The 22,584-nt window shown below is 38.0% G+C and overlaps 1 protein-coding gene across 1 annotated transcript; it reads left to right on the top strand.

The window, feature by feature from the left end:
• The first annotated feature begins 7,096 nt into the window (after window positions 1-7,096).
• LOC100892802 (zinc finger protein 345) lies at window positions 7,097-12,058 on the top strand. Its single transcript, XM_011674424.2, has 6 exons — window positions 7,097-7,641; window positions 8,257-8,301; window positions 8,502-8,579; window positions 8,892-8,957; window positions 10,290-10,747; window positions 11,100-12,058. The coding sequence occupies exons 1-6, from the start codon at window positions 7,628-7,630 to the stop codon at window positions 12,056-12,058; spliced, it is 1,620 nt and encodes a 539-aa protein (XP_011672726.2). The 5' UTR covers window positions 7,097-7,627.
• Window positions 12,059-22,584: the final 10,526 nt, after the last annotated feature.

The following is a 22,584-nucleotide window of genomic DNA, read 5'->3' as shown; positions in this document are numbered from 1 at the left end:
TTATCACAACTTTCGGCCGAAATTAGAAGGTCCGGGGTGGTTCAGCATTTTGGAGGAAAATATTATATTTTTTTAATAGGCTAGTTTCCCCACAATGAATGTACATACATGCCATTAGATGGATCCTGACCCCCATATCCCTTTGAAAGGGGCGTAGGGGCAAATATTGTAAAAATTTGAATTATCACAACTTTCGGGCCGAAATTAGAAGGTCCGGGGTGGTTCAGCATTTTGGAGGAAAATATTATATTTTTTTAATAGGTTAGTTTCCCCACAATGAATGTCCATACATGCCATTAGATGGATCTTGACCCCCATATCCCTTTGAAAGGGGCGTAGGGGCAAATATTGTGATAATTTGAATAAACACCAATTTCAGGCCGAAATGGTAAGGGCCGGGGTGGTTCAGCATTTTGGAGGAAAATATATATTTTTTTTAATAGGCTAGTTTCCCCACAATGAATGTACATACATGCCATTAGATGGATCCTGACCCCCATATCCCTTTGAAAGGGGCGTAGGGGCAAATATTGTAAAAATTTGAATTATCACAACTTTCGGGCCGAAATTAGAAGGTCCGGGGTGGTTCAGCATTTTGGAGGAAAATATTATATTTTTTTAATAGGCTAGTTTCCCCACAATGAATGTACATACATGCCATTAGATGGATCCTGACCCCCATATCCCTTTGAAAGGGGCGTAGGGGCAAATATTGTAAAAATTTGAATTATCACAACTTTCGGCCGAAATGGTAAGGCCGGGGTGGTTCAGCATTTTGGAGGAAAATATTATATTTTTTGAATAGGCTAGTTTCCCCACAATGAATGTACATACATGCCATTAGATGGATCCTGACCCCCATATCCCTTTGAAAGGGGCGTAGGGGCAAATATTGTAAAAATTTGAATTATCACAACTTTCGTGCCGAAATTGTAAGGGCCGGGGTGGTTCAGCATTTTGGAGGAAAATATTATTTTTTTAATAGGCTAGTTTCCCCACAATGAATGTACATACATGCCATTAGATTGATCCTGACCCCCATATCCCTTTGAAAGGGGCGTAGGGGCAAATATTGTAAAAATTTGAATTATCACAACTTTCGGGCCGAAATGGTAAGGGCCGGGGTGGTTCAGCATTTTGGAGGAAAATATATATTTTTTTTAATAGGTTAGTTTCCCCACAATGAATGTCCATACATGCCATTAGATGGATCTTGACCCCCATATCCCTTTGAAAGGGGCGTAGGGGCAAATATTGTGATAATTTGAATAAACACCAATTTCAGGCCAAAATGGTAAGGGCCGGGGTGGTTCAGCATTTTGGAGGAAAATATATTTTTTTTTAATAGGCTAGTTTTCCCACAATGAATGTACATACATGCCATTAGATGGATCCTGACCCCCATATCCCTTTGAAAGGGGCGTAGGGCAAATATTGTAAAAATTTGAATTATCACAACTTTCGGGCCGAAATTAGAAGGTCCGGGGTGGTTCAGCATTTTGGAGGAAAATATATATTTTTTTTAATAGGCTAGTTTCCCCACAATGAATGTACCTACATGCCATTAAATGGATTCTGACCCCCATATCCCTTTGAAAGGGGCGTAGGGGCAAATATTGTAAAATTTGAATTATCACAACTTTCGGGCCGAAATTGTAAGGGCCGGGGTGGTTCAGCATTTTGAAGGAAAAAATTATATTTTTTGATTAGGCTAGTTTCCCCACAATGAATGTACATACATGCCATTAGATGGATCCTGACCCCCATATCCCTTTGAAAGGGGCGTAGGGGCAAATATTGTAAAAATTTGAATTATCACAACTTTCGGGCCGAAATTAGAAGGTCCGGGGTGGTTCAGCATTTTGGAGGAAAATATTATATTTTTTTAATAGGCTAGTTTCCCCACAATGAATGTACATACATGCCATTAGATGGATCCTGACCCCCATATCCCTTTGAAAGGGGCGTAGGGGCAAATATTGTAAAATTTGAATTATCACAACTTTCGTGCCGAAATGGTAAGGGCCGGGGTGGTTCAGCATTTTGGAGGAAAATATTATATTTTTTTGAATAGGCTAGTTTCCCCACAATGAATGTACATACATGCCATTAGATGGATCCTGACCCCCATATCCCTTTGAAAGGGGCGTAGGGGCAAATATTGTAAAATTTGAATTATCACAACTTTCGTGCCGAAATTGTAAGGGCCGGGTGGTTCAGCATTTTGGAGGAAAATATTATTTTTTTTAATAGGCTAGTTTCCCCACAATGAATGTACATACATGCCATTAGATGGATCCTGACCCCCATATCCCTTTGAAAGGGGCGTAGGGGCAAATATTGTAAAAATTTGAATTATCACAACTTTCGGGCCGAAATGGTAAGGGCCGGGGTGGTTCAGCATTTTGGAGGAAAATATATATTTTTTTTAATAGGTTAGTTTCCCCACAATGAATGTCCATACATGCCATTAGATGGATCTTGACCCCCATATCCCTTTGAAAGGGGCGTAGGGGCAAATATTGTGATAATTTGAATAAACACCAATTTCAGGCCAAAATGGTAAGGGCCGGGGTGGTTCAGCATTTTGGAGGAAAATATATTTTTTTTAAATAGGCTAGTTTTCCCACAATGAATGTACATACATGCCATTAGATGGATCCTGACCCCCATATCCCTTTGAAAGGGGCGTAGGGGCAAATATTGTAAAAATTTGAATTATCACAACTTTCGGGCCGAAATTAGAAGGTCCGGGATGGTTCAGCATTTTGGAGGAAAATATTATATTTTTTTAATAGGCTAGTTTCCCCACAATGAATGTACATAAATGCCATTAGATGGATCCTGACCCCCATATCCCTTTGAAAAGGGCGTAGGGGCAAATATTGTAAAAATTTGAATTATCAAAACTTTCGGGCCGAAATTAGAAGGTCCGGGGTGGTTCAGCATTTTGGAGGAAAATATATATTTTTTTTAATAGGCTAGTTTCCCCACAATGAATGTACCTACATGCAATTAAATCGATTCTGACCCCCATATCCCTTTGAAAGGGGCGTAGTGGCAAATATTGTAAAAATTTGAATTATCACAACTTTCGGGCCGAAATTGTAAGGGCCGGGGTGGTTCAGCATTTTGGAGGAAAAAATTATATTTTTTGATTAGGCTAGTTTCCCCACAATGAATGTACATACATGCCATTAGATGGATCCTGACCCCCATATCCCTTTGAAAGGGGCGTAGGGGCAAATATTGTAAAAATTTGAATTATCACAACTTTCGGGCCGAAATTAGAAGGTCCGGGGTGGTTCAGCATTTGGAGGAAAATATTATATTTTTTTTAATAGGCTAGTTTCCCCACAATGAATGTACATACATGCCATTAGATGGATCCTGACCCCCATATCCCTTTGAAAGGGGCGTAGGGGCAAATATTGTAAAAATTTGAATTATCACAACTTTCGTGCCGAAATGGTAAGGGCCGGGGTGGTTCAGCATTTTGGAGGAAAATATTATATTTTTTGAATAGGCTAGTTTCCCCACAATGAATGTACATACATGCCATTAGATGGATCCTGACCCCCATATCCCTTTGAAAGGGGCGAAGGGGCAAATATTGTAAAAATTTGAATTATCACAACTTTCGTGCCGAAATTGTAAGGGCCGGGGTGGTTCAGCATTTTGGAGGAAAATATTATTTTTTTTAATAGGCTAGTTTCCCCACAATGAATGTACATACATGCCATTAGGTTGATCCTGACTCCCATATCCCTTTGAAAGGGGCGAAGGGGCAAATATTGTAAAAATTTGAATTATCACAACTTTCGGGCCGAAATGGTAAGGGCCGGGGTGGTTCAGCATTTTGGAGGAAAATATATTTTTTTTTAATAGGTTAGTTTCCCCACAATGAATGTCCATACATGCCATTAGATGGATCTTGACCCCCATATCCCTTTGAAAGGGGCGTAGGGGCAAATATTGTGATAATTTGAATAAACACCAATTTCAGGCCAAAATGGTAAGGGCCGGGGTGGTTCAGCATTTTGGAGGAAAATATATTTTTTTTTAAATAGGCTAGTTTTCCCACAATGAATGTACATACATGCCATTAGATGGATCCTGACCCCCATATCCCTTTGAAAGGGGCGTAGGGGCAAATATTGTAAAAATTTGAATTATCACAACTTTCGGGCCGAAATTAGAAGGTCCGGGATGGTTCAGCATTTTGGAGGAAAATATTATATTTTTTTAATAGGCTAGTTTCCCCACAATGAATGTACATACATGCCATTAGATGAATCCTGACCCCCATATCCCTTTGAAAAGGGCGTAGGGGCAAATATTGTAAAAATTTGAATTATCAAAACTTTCGGGCCGAAATTAGAAGGTCCGGGGTGGTTCAGCATTTTGGAGGAAAATATTATATTTTTTTAATAGGTTAGTTTCCCCACAATGAATGTCCATACATGCCATTAGATGGATCTTGACTCCCATATCCCTTTGAAAGGGGCGTAGGGGCAAATATTGTGATAATTTGAATAAACACCAATTTCAGGCCGAAATGGTAAGGGCCGGGGTGGTTCAGCATTTTGGAGGAAAATATATATTTTTTTTAATAGGCTAGTTTCCCCACAATGAATGTACATAAATGCCATTAGATGGATCCTGACCCCCATATCCCTTTGAAAGGGGCGTAGAGACAAATATTGTAAAAATTTGAATTATCACAACTTTCGGGCCGAAATTAGAAGGTCCGGGATGGTTCAGCATTTTGGAGGAAAATATTATATTTTTTTAATAGGCTAGTTTCCCCACAATGAATGTACATAAATGCCATTAGATGAATCCTGACCCCCATATCCCTTTGAAAAGGGCGTAGGGGCAAATATTGTAAAAATTTGAATTATCAAAACTTTCGGGCCGAAATTAGAAGGTCCGGGTGGTTCAGCATTTTGGAGGAAAATATTATATTTTTTTAATAGGTTAGTTTCCCCACAATGAATGTCCATACATGCCATTAGATGGATCTTGACTCCCATATCCCTTTGAAAGGGGCGTAGGGGCAAATATTGTGATAATTTGAATAAACACCAATTTCAGGCCGAAATGGTAAGGGCCGGGGTGGTTCAGGATTTTGGAGGAAAATATATATTTTTTTAATAGGCTAGTTTCCCCACAATGATTGTACCTACATGCAATTAAATCGATTCTGACCCCCATATCCCTTTGAAAGGGGCGTAGTGGCAAATATTGTAAAAATTTGAATTATCACAACTTTCGGGCCGAAATTGTAAGGGCGGGGTGGTTCAGCATTTTGAAGGAAAAAATTATATTTTTTGATTAGGCTAGTTACCCCACAATGAATGTACATAAATGCCATTAGATGGATCATTACCCCCATATCCCTTTGAAAGGGGCGTAGGGGCAAATATTGTAAAAATTTGAATTATCACAACTTTCGGGCCGAAATTAGAAGGTCCGGGGTGGTTCAGCATTTTGGAGGAAAATATTATATTTTTTTAATAGGTTAGTTTCCCCACAATGAATGTCCGTACATGCCATTAGATGGATCTTGACTCCCATATCCCTTTGAAAGGGGCGTAGGGGCAAATATTGTAAAAATTTGAATTATCACAACTTTCGGGCCGAAATTAGAAGGTCCGGGGTGGTTCAACATTTTGGAGGAAAATATATATTTTTTTGAATAGGTTAGTTTCCCCACAATGAATGTACATACATGCCATTAGATGGATCCTGACCCCTAATCCCTTTGAAAGGGGCGTAGGGGCAAATATTGTGATAATTTGAATAAACACCAATTTCAGGCCGAAATGGTAAGGGCCGGTGTTTCAGGGTTTTGGAGGAAAATATATTTTTATGCCTCCGCCACCGAAGGTGGTGCCGGAGGCATCATGTTTTCGGGTTGTCCGTCTGTACGTCCGTCCCTTTTGACCGTTATCACAATATCTCAAGAACCATTTAAGATTTAAACTTAAGACTCGGAATAGTATTTATCACCATAGGAAGACGATCTGATTAGATTTTGGAGTATGTAGGTCAAAGGTCACAGGTCACAGAGGTCAACTTATGAAATTCCTTGTATTGAGTTTGTTAGCGCGATATCTCAAGAACCATTTGAGATTTAAACTTCAAACTTAAGGATAGTATGTATTACCATAGGAAGACGATCTGATTAGATTTTGGAGCACGTATGTCAAAGGTCAAGGGTCACAGAGGTCAACTTATGAAATTCCATACATTGAGATTGTTATCATGATAACTCAAGAACCACTGGAGATTTAAACTTCAAACTTAGTGATATTGTGTATCACTATAGGAAAACAATCTGATTACATTTTGGAGCACGTAGGTCAAAGGTCAAGGGTCATAGAGGTCAACTTATTAAATTCCATACATTGAGATTGTTATCATGATATCTCAAGAACCACTTGAGATGTTAAACCTTCAAACTTAAGGATAGTATGTATCACCATAGGAAGACGATCTGATTAGATTTTGGAGCACGTAGGTCAAAGGTCAAGGGTCACAGAGGTCAAGTTATGAAATTCCATACATTGAGATTGTTATCATAATATCTCAAGAACCACTGGAGATTTAAACTTCAAACTTAATGATAGTGTGTATCACCATAGGAAGACAATCTGATTAGATTTTGGAGCACGTAGGTCAAAGGTCAAGGGTCACAGAGGTCAACTTATGAAATTCCATACATTGAGATCGTTATCGCGATATCTCAAGAACCACTGGAGAATTTTCACTTCAAACTTAATGATAGTATGTATCACCATATCATAATATCTCAAGAACCACTGGAGATTTAAACTTCAAACTTAATGATAGTGTGTATCACCATAGGAAGACAATCTGATTAGATTTTGGAGCACGTAGGTCAAAGGTCAAGGGTCACAGAGGTCAACTTATGAAATTCCATACATTGAGATTGTTATCATGATATCTCAAGAACCACTGGAGATTTAAACTCCAAACTTGTTTAAATTGCTCTATGGCGGAGGCATCATTTTCGACTGCGCGCAGTCAAAATTCCATCTAGTTTTTTATAGAATGCTGCTTTGGTGATAGAGACCTTATGTTTAGGGTTTTGGGGTCTGTTTATCCGTTTTTCATTTCTTTTTTTAATGCGATGTGTTGATAACATCCAGTTGGTTTCAACCAAACTTGGATCAATTCTGTATAAGGGATTACTTTTGGTTGCAAGAGGTTTACTATCCAAGGTCAATGGGTCATAAAAGAGTTTATATTTTATAAGTGTCAGAAAACTATCCCATTGGCTTGATACATGTAGCATTGGAACCATAGACAGTCATTTTTCACCGTACTGATCAAATTTTCTTGAAAGTCTTTGTTCACAAATGTTACTCATATTAGAGCAAATATAATGGCTGAAGTATCTCACTGTTTACTACCAGTTAGATAGAAAGGTAGAGAGTAAACTGATCAATCGTTGAGGACATCCGGGTTTGTGGGAAAAATAAGTAGGCCTAGTTGTATAAATCTAATTCTAAATTATTCATGTTTTTTCACTAGACCTGTCAATGCTTCAACACAAACATCATCTGCTTATCCTGCCACCCATGGAGTGAGAGTACCTATGTCCATTGAAAGGTAAGTTACACAAAGAACACATGTATCGATAATTGATTGATAATCAAAGTATATCAAACCCCCCCCCCCCCCCAAAAAAAAAAAAAAAAAAAAAAAAAAAAAAAATCCACATCCACATCCACATCTGTAAGAATGAAAAGTGGTTCGTTGAAATATTAAATAAAAAGTAAATTTATATACCCGGTATATTATACATGTACAAGTGACACAGACTTAATGGTACACTCTTTGTATTTTTGTTAGAGGCAAAGTCGGGTCATATTCAACAATGATAGACATCGTAGATACTGTATGCTACTAAATTTACTGGCAATAATTTTACTTGATACCAACATTACTCCCAATATTATTGTTCTCTGAGTGTGGTTGCATTGATTATAATATATTATAATAATAATATATTATAATAATATTATATTAATTCATAAAGACCATCAAATATAATTCCTTTTGTTATATTTGTAGTTTCCTTTTCCCAATGTCAAAGATGTTTGTTTTAATTTGTGTGAATGTGTCACAAATCTTGATTAAGAAAACAAGTTTGTACCTGAAATTATTGAAATGGTATGAAGAGTTATTTATGACTGCATTTGTTCTTGTATCGATCTTTTTCAGTTTGCCCTTCTTCAATTCCCCTCTTGTTCCCAGGTGTGGCGTCAGGTAAGATTTCTTCAAATACATGTAGTTAAAACAAATTTTTGCATTACCTTACAATTTATTACATTTTTGTCAATTTTTAAGTAAAACTTGCAAAAAATGCCAGATTCACATATTATGCAACACACATTGACTATACAATTGTTGATAATGATTAGAAATGATCAATTCAAATTCTTTGCATTAAAATCGTATTTCTTCAGGAAAATTCAGGACGATGGCAAACTCCAGGACCATGGCAAACTCCAGGACCATGTTGACAGTTCCTCAGCTGGAGAACGGTGTGTTTTTTATATCTATATTGTAGACATTATTTTATATTGTAAAAGATATTTTTCAAAAATTAATTTGATTTTAAATTTAGATTTTATAAGTACTTCTTTCTTGGTACCATTACGGAGGACCATGTGTGACCAATTGAAAATTGATCATTGTTTATTTATTTTATATAACCTTTCCTGAAAACTGTAATACATGTTTGCAAAAGGGTAATAATTGCAAAATGGGGGAGGAGTTGGTTTGAGTATCATTCACAGGTTGTTACTATTTATTTTACATCCTTTTTTAACTGAACCTTCATGTTTATTTTGCAGTTCTGTCATGTCACAGTCAGGAGTGGAGAAAATGTCAGACTCCGATGCAGATGAACCCTCAGTGCGGTAAGGCACTATATGTTTATCTGTAACTATTAGTTATACATGTACATCTTAGAATACAATTTTGTTAACCTTTTTTTTTGAGAATCATGTTCTAATACAGGGTCTTGGATGCCATCTGACCATAATCAAAGACCTAAAACCCCTGAGCTTCTGGGGGCACTGTCCCCTGGACTCCACCAAGGGCCCTAGGCTGGATATATATGCCTACAATTACCCCTGAGTTTCCGGGGGCTCTGCCTCCCGGGCCCTGAAGAGGGCCTCTGTATCATGTAGCTGACCGTAATAAAATGCCTAAAACCCCTGAGCTTCATGGTGATCAGCTCCCTGGACCCCACGCCGAAAAGGTATCAAAATATAGCCTATGCCTATATGACCGTAATGCCTAAAACCCCTGAGGCTCCGCCCCTTGACCCACACCGGGCACGTCTTTTTTTTTTCTGTAAGGTAGCCATCCTAGAATGCATATTAATATTTGAATATATGAATATTTGCATTGGTACAGTGAGGTGGAGATTAAATCGGCCAGATTCTGGACTAAATTAACCAGTATGTCGCAATGATTATGGAAAAGTTATGACCTGGGTAGTCGTTCATTTACGGTAAGCCTCCTGATTTTGTCGCAATGTCACTTATTTAAAGTAAACTTAGCTTTGCGTTTGTAATTTTTGTATGAAATCTCATATTTGATAAATTATCGCATCAGATTCTGTGTGCGTATCATGAATATTGATGACTAGCGCTTGACGTATAGTTCCTATTGAGCCAATCAAATGCAAATGCAAAGCCCCTGCACCCCACGCCAATTCACCAATTGCTACACTCTACCTGATCATTAATACTCCACTTTTGAAAAACGTATGTTCCGCGCGGACTGCATGTACTACTGTAAGAGTGTTGGTGTCGCATATTTTCATCTTCCTTCATGCGCCGTAACAGTTTAAAATATGGCTGCAAGAATTTCAACATGGAGCTCACTTTCGACAAAGAAAATCCACAAAAAAAAGACCCTTAAACGCATCATACAGTCAGGCTTTAATCTGATGAGTGATGGACCGTGGCAAAGACAAAGACTATATATTTTTTAGCCGATAGTATCGAAATAATTAATTTTTTGCTGTTCATGGTTTTGTGAAACAGTTTATCAACTTCCTGACATCTTCGTAGGTCGCCGACAAAGATATGACTTTCATGGAGTTGATCTTATGGAATGACCCCTAGGAATCCGAGGGTCAATCATAATTATTGAATTGTCCCAGACTACACAGCCTCGATAACTTTATGTCTATCTTCCTCCAAAATTCTTTTTTAATGTATTTTTACCCTCTTTCACAGAATCATGGCGGACAAGAAGACCAAAGTGATCAAGAGAGAGATCGAAGGGGAACCTCAACAATCAGAGGAACCATACAAGACCTACATTGTGAAAGAAGAAGACTTTGCAGATGACTTGGAAGATGACTGGATAGAGAATAATGCCAAAGAGGTATCGGAAGAGCCACAATCCCCAGACACAGCTGAAAGGTGTTTGGTTAAGGAAGACCACTTGAAAGAAGGTCAGCAAAGAGAAGAAATTCAGAGACGATTTCATACTGATTCCGTGCAGGAAGCAGATTCAAAAGATGGTTGGACAGAGGATTATAATGCTAAGGAGACGGAGGCCCAACAATCGAAAGAAGCTGACCACCAGACTTTCACATACTTTATAAAGGAAGAACCTGTGGATAGTGACAGTGCAGATGATGATGAAGGGACCGCTCTGCAGGCAACATCACAATCATGTAGCAAACAAGGTTTGTATCGACGACCATTCAGACCACCTTGGTATTAAAAGAAAGATGAAACAAAATCATTTGAGTGCACTTTACATTTCTTTATCTCAATATCAGTGATTATGCATTGGTATGAAAGGGGATACATTAATGTATGTTGCTACATGTACTTGTATGCTTTTTACCCCGCCCCACTTGTACCCTTTTTTTGGTGAAATTGTTTTCAATGTTTACATTTTAATGTATACTTTTGAATTAAATAAAAGGGGAACACCAGTACCATGTTGTAGTTGTCTGCATGTACAGGTAGCTTACTTAAGGAGCTTCCATTTTAAATCAAAGTTAGATATTTCATCCTGCTCTTTGTGCTCAGGTGGGGATTTAAGAATGCAGAGCTCCCATCAAAGTATGAGGAACACTCAGGAAATGTCACGTGATAGATCATGTGACGGTGCAAGACATCTTCCAGAGGATTTCCCATTACAAGCTATCTTAGGAACTCGATCTGATTCATCTGAAAGAAAGAGTTGCCCAAGTGAGTATGACTCTTATCTCATACCAAGCCAAGTGCCTTATTTTCATGAAAAACGAGCAGCTGACAAGGAGACAACGGATGCTACCACGTCATCTCATAAAAATGGAGGAATGGATATAGATAGGAATGCAGACATCACGATGGAATATGATGAGATGATCAATCAGTCTTCCAAGCCTCGTGCAACAGGAAGCAATCAAAATGATCCTAGCTGCAGCCTAACTGAAGAAAAACCCTTTCTCTGTTGTGTCTGTAGCAAAGGATTTACAATCAGGAAAAGTTTGTCTAGACACATGAAAACCCATGGAGGAGAAAAGCCCCATGAGTGTACGTTTTGCAGCAAGAGATTTCTGTACGGGAATGGTCTAAAGAGACACCTGAGAATCCATACAGGTGAAAAGCCTTATCGGTGTACAGTGTGTGACAAAGGCTTTCATGCAAGTGGTAATCTTGCGCAACATATGACAATTCATTCAGGAAAAAAGCGAGAAAACCGATATCAGTGTAAATTTTGTGATAAGAAGTACTCCCGGAGTAATGGTCTGGATGAGCACTTGAGAACCCATACAGGAGAAAAGCCATATCAGTGTATGTACTGCGATATGAGATTTACTCGTGTTAATACACTCTCAATGCACATAAGATCCCATACAGGGGAAAAGCCTTATGAGTGTTCTTTTTGTAAGAAAACGTTTTCCCGTAACTTTCACTTATTAAGGCACATAAAAATCCACACAGGAGAAAAGCCCTCTGAGTATTCTGTAAAGAGTAGGCCTACCGAAGCTGTGACATCATAAAAATCTATTTTTAGAAATTCTCAATGTTTTCTTCATTTTCCTAAAGAGCATCAAAAATAATATCCGAATGTCGAAAACCAATTGAATATGTTAAGTATTGGCTGAGATATGACCATCAGAATAAATATGTCCTATGGGAACTCAGTGTTATAGTGCTCTGGGCCCATATTCAATAAACTTCTAAGACACTTTTCTTAAGTCTAAGAAAATGTCTAAGAATTTGTCTAGATTAAGAAAGTTGCCTCTAAACACGTAAAGCAGTTTGTCTTAGCTAAGACGACAGATAAGACAAATTCTTAGACCCGATGACATCATGTTGGAAAGTTAAAGTGGTCGACTCGAGCGAATTAATTGCAACTCAATTTGCGTATGTAATTTGCGTGCTAAAATAAAAATCACACCGCACAAAAATTATACACTAACATGTATGGGAGATAGAGCGTAAGGGAGGAACGATGCTCACATAATTGTTTCGGGCTTGACCAACTGACACTAAAACAGTCTAATCAAGACCCCCTGAGGCTAGATCTAACATCCACTATTCTGTCAAACATCTTCGAAGAGCCCAACCGGGCTTTCTTATGTCGCAGCCGCAGGGTCTGTGAGTATGAAGGGAGCGCCATCGCTAGCCGGCCGACCAGCGCTAGCATTTGATTTGGAGCTACCCTTTGTTTTACATTGTCTAGGCCTACTGCTATGCTAGCCTAAAATTAATCAAATGGCTAAATGTAACCTTTATCAGACTCATAATATAACAAATTTTGTCTCACCTAATATGCCGATTGCACATTATTCCCTGTTTCCATATTTTAGTGCCAAAGACTAATAAAGTAAGAGACAGTTTCTTTTATATAAGACAGCCATGTCATAATTTAGTGTTATGTAGATGCTACGCTAGTACTCGTTTAGTTGTTGTACAATTCAAAACAAACATAAACAAGTACAGTGCCTATATATGGTGCTCCTGCGCGCTGCGCCGTCGACGCTGTATATATATATATATATATATATATACGCGAAGCTTACGTTGATATAGGTAAACTGGTAACCTGCGCTCGCGCTGCATGCATTGTTTTTATTCCATTTGATCGAAACCCAAAGCTTTTGCTTGCAGTGCAATGAGCTGCCAAAGCCCTATTTAAGCATCCTCGTAGTATGCTTAAATATAGGGTAGATTTCTTACTTATCTTAGATATCTCGATTGTATTAGAATACGACATGCTATTTAAGCCCTTTTTCTTAGATAAAATCTAAGAATTCTTCTTAATCTTAAGGCAAATTTCTTAGTCTTCAATGCTTTTATGGAATACGATTTTTGGCTAAGATTTTTTCTTAGCCAAAATTTAAGAAAAAGTACTTAGATTTCATGCTTAAGAAGTTTATTGAATACGGGCCCTGGTTCCTAATGTTATGAACCAGAGCACTATAACACTGAGCTCCGATAGGACATCTATTTACCATACAAGAACCCACTTTTATGATAAATATTATTTTTACTTTTAATATTATATTGTTATGACTATTACACGTTTTATGATAATTATCACTATGATTAAAATAATAACAATAATTATTATTATTATCATATTCTTAGAAAAAAAAGTAAGCTGTAAAATGCTTATTGTATTTGCCGGCGATAAGGCCGCAGCGCCGTATAGGCCGCACCCCAACTTTGACATTTCAAATTGGGAAAAAAAAAAAAGGGGGACAAAAAACAAACAGACAAAACAAAATAATTGTAATTTTCTCGTAAAACACATTTTTTTTTACAAACTGATACCAAATTCATCAATATTCTTATAATTTACCGGAAGTTTAGCTAAAAAAGTGATCGCAGGCAGATTTGGTGTCCGATATATCCCTACCACGATGTATGGTGTAATGCAAAATTGCATGAAATGGAAAACAAAATGGCAACTTCGGATGGATGCTTCACGGCAGCTCTGTTAAATGGTCCCTTCCTTCACCTTTGCAATGCATTGGCACGAACTTAGATCAAGATATATCAGCAAATATTGTTTTAGGAAGTTATTTTCGTCTACATCTCAACAATGCAAGATAAAATTGTCGGTAAGATGTGTGGAAATGTCCTGTATTATAGTGGTATAGTTATTTTACCGTTCGTAGTCCCATATCTGCAAATTCGTGCTGGTTTTGACTTGAGTTTTTTTCTTTTTCTTTTTTACTCTTTCGCCGTAAAGGCTGCACCCCAACTTTTTGATATTTTCTCTTCCAAAAATACTGCGGCCTTTACGCCGGCAAATACAGTAAATTGCCAACGCATTGAGAGGTTCAAAATCATTAGATTTCTAGGCATTTTTTTCTTCAAATTTTTTCAATATAAACATGATATTTTTTTCATAGAACTTACTTTTAATGAGAACACCGTACCAATTAAAGGGCAAGAACACTCCAAAAAAATTTTTTTTTCAATCGAAGCAGAAAAGTTAGACAAACCAATGAAAAAAACTTTGAGCAAAATCTGATAACTATCGGTAATAAGAAAGTTATGAATTTTTGATGACATGAACAACTTTAAAAATCACAAGACAAATTGGCAACTCACTCATGAGTCTGTGGCATCATTGCCTCACTATATCCATCGATTGTTTTTTATATAGAAACAAATTTCCTATTTCCCCTAAGAATTGTATTTCTTCGTATCAGCATCCAAGTCAGATTGATAGTAATATGTTTTTGTGTGGATGCACTAATATAGAGTAATTTGTTTCAGTTAAATCATGACAAATGTGAATTTTGATTAACTATTTATATACAACAATGAATAATTATGAATATACAATATTCAGAAAATAGTATCGATTCTTCAAAGATCATACAAGATTTTGTGAAATGTCATGCACCCGATATGATACAAATCATATACCCTGGGCAAAGGCATGGGGAAATCAAGTTTTTGGGATAAAAAGAGAAATTAATGGGATTAAAATATATAAAGCAATTGATAAATGGTAAGGACATGACGTCACAAACTGATAACCAAATTTGCAATTTGTGTAGTGATTTCCACTGTTCCATGGTTTTACATACTTTTTCAAAAAATAATAACTTTCTTATTAGTTATCTGATTTTGCTCACACCTTTTTTGATTGGTTTGTCTAATTTTTCTTCTTCTATTTCAAGTAAGTTATTTTTGGAGTGGATTTTCTCTTTAAATATAAGTACATGCAAGCCTGAGTACATGTATAATTGTTGCCAATTTAAAGAACAGCATGTGATCAGTTTAGCCTTTAAAAAAATACCTGTCCCGGAAGGTTGTACATAATGGTGCACACATTGAGGTGGATTAAAACCTAGCTTTCGACAAAATTAATGACATGATCTTGTTTGTTTTGTTTGTTATTGTACCAAATCTCATATTTAGGTAATGATGTGTGTATGGAGATTTTGTAGTTACTATTTCACTGGAGATGTGACTGCATGAATATCTATCCTTGAGTAATTTAGATAAATATTAAGCTATAGCGAGAAAGAGAAACCAACAGATCGAACTAGATTTAAAGAAGATATCAGAGGATAAGAGAGACTTACAGATAAATGTTCTTAATATCTGAAGAGAGAGAGAGAGAGAGAGAGAGGACGATATCGAACTAGAATAAAACTATAAAGCGCACCAAAATAACACACACACGAAAAGAATGGAAATTTAGGAGACACATACTGCCTGAAAATATGAGTCAAATAAAATAATGAATATACAGACAGAGTAACATGATCTTAACGAAAGAGAGATATAATTTCTTCACAGAACCAAGTTGAAACATTTGACTTTGTCTTTTATTTCACGGGAATCTGAATTGAAATGTGTTGGGGTAAATAATTCCAATAATACCTTAATTGTTTACATTTGATCTCAAAGGAGGACACACAAACAAAATAATTTACAGTGAAGTTCATGGCTAATATCATTTGAAGAACAATGAGTGGCCCAGGGTAGTATATATGTTCAATTCAACTTTGCCTTACCTGATAATGTTCTTTAAGGGAAACTTAAAATGAAATTGTTTTTTATTCTAATGGACCTAATTCTAGAATTCCTTACGAACCTACTTAAAAGCATTTCAGATCTTTACAAACTTCAGAGTTGAGCTAGAGATGTATCTATCGCTTGATAGGAGCACAGAACTACCAAACTATGTATCATTATATGCATTTTGGATACCTTGTGATAGAAACATATCTCGGGTACCCTTTTTTATGTAAGGGTGCCATTATGAAAAGCGCTATATAAGTAAAAGTTATTATTATTATTAATATTGTTATTAAATCAAATTTACATTCGAATGTTAAAATATTTCCTGTTATCAAAAAAAAAAGTGAACACCAGTACCCTGTTGTAGTTGTCTGTGTACCTACATGTAACTTACTTGAGAAGCTTCCATTTAAACTCAAAGTTAGATATTTCATCCTGCTCTTTGTGCTCAGGTGGGAATTCAAGAATGCAGAGCTCCCATGAAAGTATGAGAAACACTCAGGAAATGTCAGGTGATAGATCACGTGACGGGGATAGACGTCCAAGTCTTCCAGAGGATATCCCATTACCGGTAGAAGCTGGCATAGGAACTCAATCCGATCCATCTGAAAGAGAGGGTTGCCCTAGTGAGTATGACTCTTGTCTCGTACCAAGCCAAGTGCCTTATTTTCATGAAAAGCGAGCAGCTGACAGAGAGACACCGGATGCTACCACGTCATCTCATGAACCTGGAGGAATGGATATAGATAGGAATGAAGACATCACGATGAAATATGATGAGATGATCAATCAGTCTTCCAAACTTCATGCAACAGGAAGCGATCAAAATGATCCTAGCTGCAGCCCAACTAAAGATAAACCCTTTCTCTGTAGTGTTTGTAGCAAAGGTTTTACAATCAAGTCTAGTTTGACTAGACACATGACAACCCATGGAGGAGAAAAGCCACACGAGTGTACGTTATGCAACAAGAGATTTCTGTATGGGAGTGGTCTAAAGATTCACTTAAGAAACCACACAGGTGAAAAGCCTTATCGGTGTTCAGTTTGCGACAGAGGCTTTAATGAAAGGGGTCATCTCACACAACATATGACAGTTCACACGGGAGAAAAGCCATATCAGTGTAAATTATGTGATAAGAAATACTCCCGGAGTAATGGTCTGCATGAGCATATGAGAACCCATACAGGCGAAAAGCCATATCAGTGTACGTACTGCGATGTGAGATTTAGTTGTGGTTATATGCTCTCAACACACATAAGATCCCATACAGGAGAAAAGCCTTTCGAGTGTTTTATTTGCAACAAAACATTTTCCCACACCGCAAGTCTTTCAAGGCACAATAAAATCCACACAGGAGAGAAGCCTTACGAGTGTTCTTTTTGTAAAAAAACATTTTCCCAAACCCATCACCTTTCAAGGCACATAAAAATCCACACAGGTGAAAGGCCCTTTGAGTGTTCTGTATGTAGCAAAACCTTCACCGAACGGGGTTATCTGACAGATCATCAGAAAATTCACACTGGAGAAAAGCCATATTTGTGTTCCGTCTGTGGCAAAAGCTTTTCCCACAAATTTTCTCTTACATATCACATGACAATTCACAGTGGAGAAAAGCCTCATTTGTGTATGATTTGTAACAAAGCATTTTCCCAAAGAAGATATCTTTTAAGACATATAACGATACACACCAAATAAACCAATATAGAAAAGCCCTAATGATGTAACATTTGTAACAATGGGGTTTGCTATGAGAAGAGCCTGCTATTGCATATGAAAAGCCACATAGGAAAAATGCCTCATAAATGATTCGTTTGTAACCGAGGGTTCAGCAGTAACTCCTTTCTTGTAAGGCGTATAAGAAGCCACACGGGTGAAAAGCCCCATGGGTGTTCTGTCTGTGGCTTGTTTGGTTCCATCTGGTCTTTGCATCAGGTCAGGTTGTCGGGTTACATGAACTATCGTGAAAATTTGCCCCCATATTCATGAAAGGTCGGGTGCATCACATCAAGTTACAAAAACGTTTTTGTAAACATGCCCAAGTAATCATGACAGGGCAACTCAATTGAATACTGATTATAATCACTTTTTTTCAAAGAATGTCCTTGAGATAAGGAAATCTTTTTACATCTCCATAATTGGAAAAATGCCCATACAATCAGATAATGAAGAAGTGTCAACTGCTAGCTTTTTGACAAACTCTTGTGAATATTATCTCGTTACTTTTGGGTCGAGATGAGATTTTTGTGTACGTATGCTGTAGGTTTTTCAGAAAACCCCTGGTAAACTGGAACCAACACCTCTGGTGATAAGACGAGTGTCTTTCTCAAACATTACACCCGACTCTTGAATTGAATTGAATTCATTTATTGTCCATAATATGGAAATTCATTGTTCACTGGTACATGTGTGTTACGAGGAAATGTACAAAATTAGACAGATTATAGAACATAATAACAACATAACATCAATGGCGTTTCATCTAAAAATACGATCTGATTACTTGCATAGGAATGGGACTTCTCCATGCTTGAAAGATCTGTCATATATTGGGGGTAATTTGTACATGTGCTATCTCCAAAGTGGTCTATTTTTCAAATTATGCCAAAGTGATAATCAAATGGAGCTTGCAATATTGAATAGTTAATAATGAAATGGTGCTAATTTTGTGTGCTAGATATGTACCACCTACAGATACCCTATGTCAAGTTTACCAACCTTATATTTCCTTGTTGGTTTTTTGTTATTTTGGAGCTGTGGTTGTCTAGTGGATATGTCACTGGATTGTGGATCACACTGTAGTTTGAGTCTCATCTTTTCATGAATGTTCTTTGGCAAGACATTAATCTACTTTTGCCACACACGACCCAGATTCCTTGAAATGGTAGAGATCATTAATGGCAGCCATGCTAAAGCCAGGGTAATAATGTTTGAGCATTAGGATCGTCAAGTCTGACAGACATAAGCACTATAACCAACTATTATAAGTATTACTAATATTATTACTATTACTATTGTTATTGTTGTTACTATTATTTTAATAATAATCATGAAAATTACCTCTATAATTTTTATAATTATTATAATTATCACTATGATGATAATAATAATAATTGTTATAAGTATTATCATTTTTTTTAGAAGAGAAAGTAAGCTGTAAAATGCTTAAATTACCAATGCATTCAGAGGTTCAATATCATTAGATTTCTAGGAAACTGGGCAATTTTCTTTTTCTTCTTTTTTCTCTCAATATAAACGTTTTATTGTTTTCATAGACATTACTTTTTATGAGAACACTGTAGCAATGAGATATAAGTACATGTATAATTGTTGCCAATTTAAAGAACAGCATGTGATCAGTTAGCCTTTAAAAAAATACCTGTCCTGGAAGGTTGTACATAATGGTGCTTACATTGAGGTGGATTAAAACCCTGCTCTAGACAAAATTAATGACATGATCTTGATTGTTTTGTTGATTATTGTACCATACCAAATATCATATTTGGGTAATGATGTGTGTATGGAGCTTTTGTAGTTACTATTTCACTGGAGATGTGACTGCTTGAAGTATTTAGATAAATATTAAGAGATAGCGAGAAAGAGAGAGTGAGAGATCGAACTAGAGAAAGAGGGATCAGCAGAAGATTAAAATGAGATATTAGAGGATAAGAACACGTGCATAAAAAATGATAAATTATCTGAAGAGAGAGAGAGAGAAAGAGAGAGAGAGAGAGAGAGAGAGAGAGAGAGGATTGGGGGGGGGGGGGGAGAGAGATATATCAGGCTAGGGAAAGGGGATTCAGCAGAACACTAGAAGGAGATATTAGAGGGTAACAGAGGGTTTCTAGATTATCTAAGGAGGGATTGGATATCGCACTAGAGATAGAGGGATCAGCAGAGCATTAGAAGAAGATACATAGAGAAAATACAGAAAATGTATAAATTATCTTGACTTAAGAGAGAGAAAGAGGGGAAGCTAGGGAGGGGAAAATATCGAACTACAGAAAGCCGATCAGTAGAAGATTAGGAGAGATTATAGATACAGAGACTTCTAAAGAGAGAGAGAGAGATTAGAGACTGTTGCCGCATGGACCTATTACGGATGGACATTCAACGTGATTCTTTCTTTGACAGTCGCCGCCTTCTGATTATGTGCATCTTAATGAGAACATTCTGCTGTTTTAACAACGACTGCGTAAGCATTTTCGGTCTTTGACAAAGGAGCAGTTCCCCTCTCTTGGGTTTTGTTTGGATGGTGTGCTCTGTAAGAGTGTGTCTTAGATAAAAGCATCCCCAATGGGGAGCAGACGATTTTGGTGATACGAAATGTATTATTACTGATTTGCAAACTTTCGCACACACCTATGACCTTATAAAACAATTAGAAGGCCATGATCTGTATCAGCCCTGTGCGTTGTAACCCTGGAATATTAAGAGGAAATAGGGGGAAACAGGATTTTAAATCACAACAAAAATGGGGGGGGGGGGGGGGGAGGGCACAAAATCACAGAAATATACGAAAAATGATGGACCGAGGCGTCAGCGGCGAGGGAGCGGAGCGACGAATTGGGGGTGGGTCTGGGAGGGGGTCAGAACCCCCCCCCCCCCCAAGAATAGGAAGCATTCGCATTTTTAGAACCAAATCATTTTCAGGCGCTTCCTGGAGTAGTATGACGTAAAATTGCTTTCTCCTACCCCTCCAAGAGTAGCGATCTCTTTGCAATTTGAGAACCACATTTGGCGCATTGATGTCGACCGGCACTTCCTGGAAAAAATGACTCGCCTTCTGATTGGTTAGAAGTTTGAGAAAAGTGATCTGTCACGTCGCAAGACGTTGTATATGCTTCGTTGCAGCACATTGCACAAAGACGGTGGTCTGGTACCAGTATTACTTGCACAAATTATCTCGAGTGTCTGAACTGTGTTGTTATCAGGGGCGTCGCTAGACCTTTTTCAGTGGGGAAAGGGGTGTAGAGGCCACCGATTACCGACAAAACTAGCCACCAATTACCGACAAATATTAATGCCAATGTCCCAATGTCTACAAATTTAACCCATAAACCCGGGGCCAAGTTATTTTTCAGTTTCTCTCCTCCCGCGCGAAGCGCGGAAGCTTGACATTTCATTAAATTATTAGAGAAAGAAGATGATTCGTTGTACCGTTCCAGACTCTTAACTATTGTTTCGCCCCTCCCGCGCGAAGCGCAGAAGCTATGACGTTTTTATTTAATTATTAGAGAAAGAAGACGATTCGTTGAACCGTTCTCGACTGTTAATCCTAGCTTGTCTGAACATAGTTTCCCCCTCCCGCGCGGAGCACGGAAGCTTTGACGTTTCATCGAAATATTACTCTTAATCCTTGTCTAAATTAACCCCCCCCCCCCCTCTCGCACGAAAGCTTTTAGGTATCATCAAATTATTAGATAAAGAAGACGAATCGTTGTACCGTTCTCGACTCTTCTTTCTCTCTTCCCTTACCTAGCTTTCCTTTTCCCATCTTTTGTCTTTCCCCCTCCTTTTTTCTCTCCCATCTTTTGCCCCTTCCTCCTCCCCCCCTTTTTTTTACCTGGGGGGGGGGGGCACGTGCCCCCTGAATCCGCCACTGTTATTTGCGACACTGGCAGGTCACTAATTGGCGTGGGGTCCATGGGGCTGATCATTATGAGCTCATTGTTTAAGCATTTAATCGTGGTGAAATGAGCATTCGGGGTCCCGATTTAGGGCCCCTGATGCGGTCCAGGGGGCAGAGCCAATGGCGGATCCAGGGAAGGGGTAACTGCCCCCCCCCCCCCTTGGCAACAAAAAAAAGAAGGAAAAAATGTGGGATTTTTTTTTTTTTTTTTTTTTTTGGGGGGGGGGGGGTGTTAAAAAGAAAGCAAAATAAAAGTGTTCCTTCCCACCTCCCAAGCCACTGAACGAAATATATGACGACGTAATTTCTTTTTTTTTTTTAATCATCATCTGACCGTGATGCCGTAACCCCCCTGAGCTTCAGGGGCATTGCCCCCTGGATTTCACCTAGGGCCCAAAATCAGGCACCTGGATGCTTATCTGACGGTAATTTAATGCCTAAAACCCCTGAACTCCTGGGGGCTCCGCCTTCTGGACCCCACACCAATTAGCTACCAGTGTCAGGTACTACATATTGCTCCGTTTAGTCTCATTTCACAACGCCCCCTATCGTCAGAGTCAGCAGCCTAACATGTTAGCCTATGGACGTTTTTAAAAAAATCGTTAACAAAATTATTTTTCGTTTAAACGAAAAGCACATCCACCCCGACGTACGTTATCACTAGCTCTTTCATTGGAGCCCTCATGTCTCATTGACTTTTGAAAGTTCCCCCACCGTAATTTTTCAAAATAGGTTGCAAGCTCGCCATTGCCTATAATACACATGTGAAACAAGTCGAACTTTGGACTCCGTCTGCCAAGCGATTGTAAGATTATAGGTCTAGCACACGAAGGATAAGAAGCATGAATTATCATAGATCACTTCTGCTTGGTTCATTATGTCCATTTCATCCAATCCCCCAC

The sequence above is a fragment of the Strongylocentrotus purpuratus genome, unplaced genomic scaffold, assembly GCF_000002235.5.
Source record: "Strongylocentrotus purpuratus isolate Spur 01 unplaced genomic scaffold, Spur_5.0 spur5_scaffold_1, whole genome shotgun sequence".
NCBI lineage: Eukaryota > Metazoa > Echinodermata > Echinoidea > Camarodonta > Strongylocentrotidae > Strongylocentrotus > Strongylocentrotus purpuratus.
Note: the sequence above shows the minus strand (reverse complement) of the source record. Positions and strands in the feature narration are given on the sequence as shown.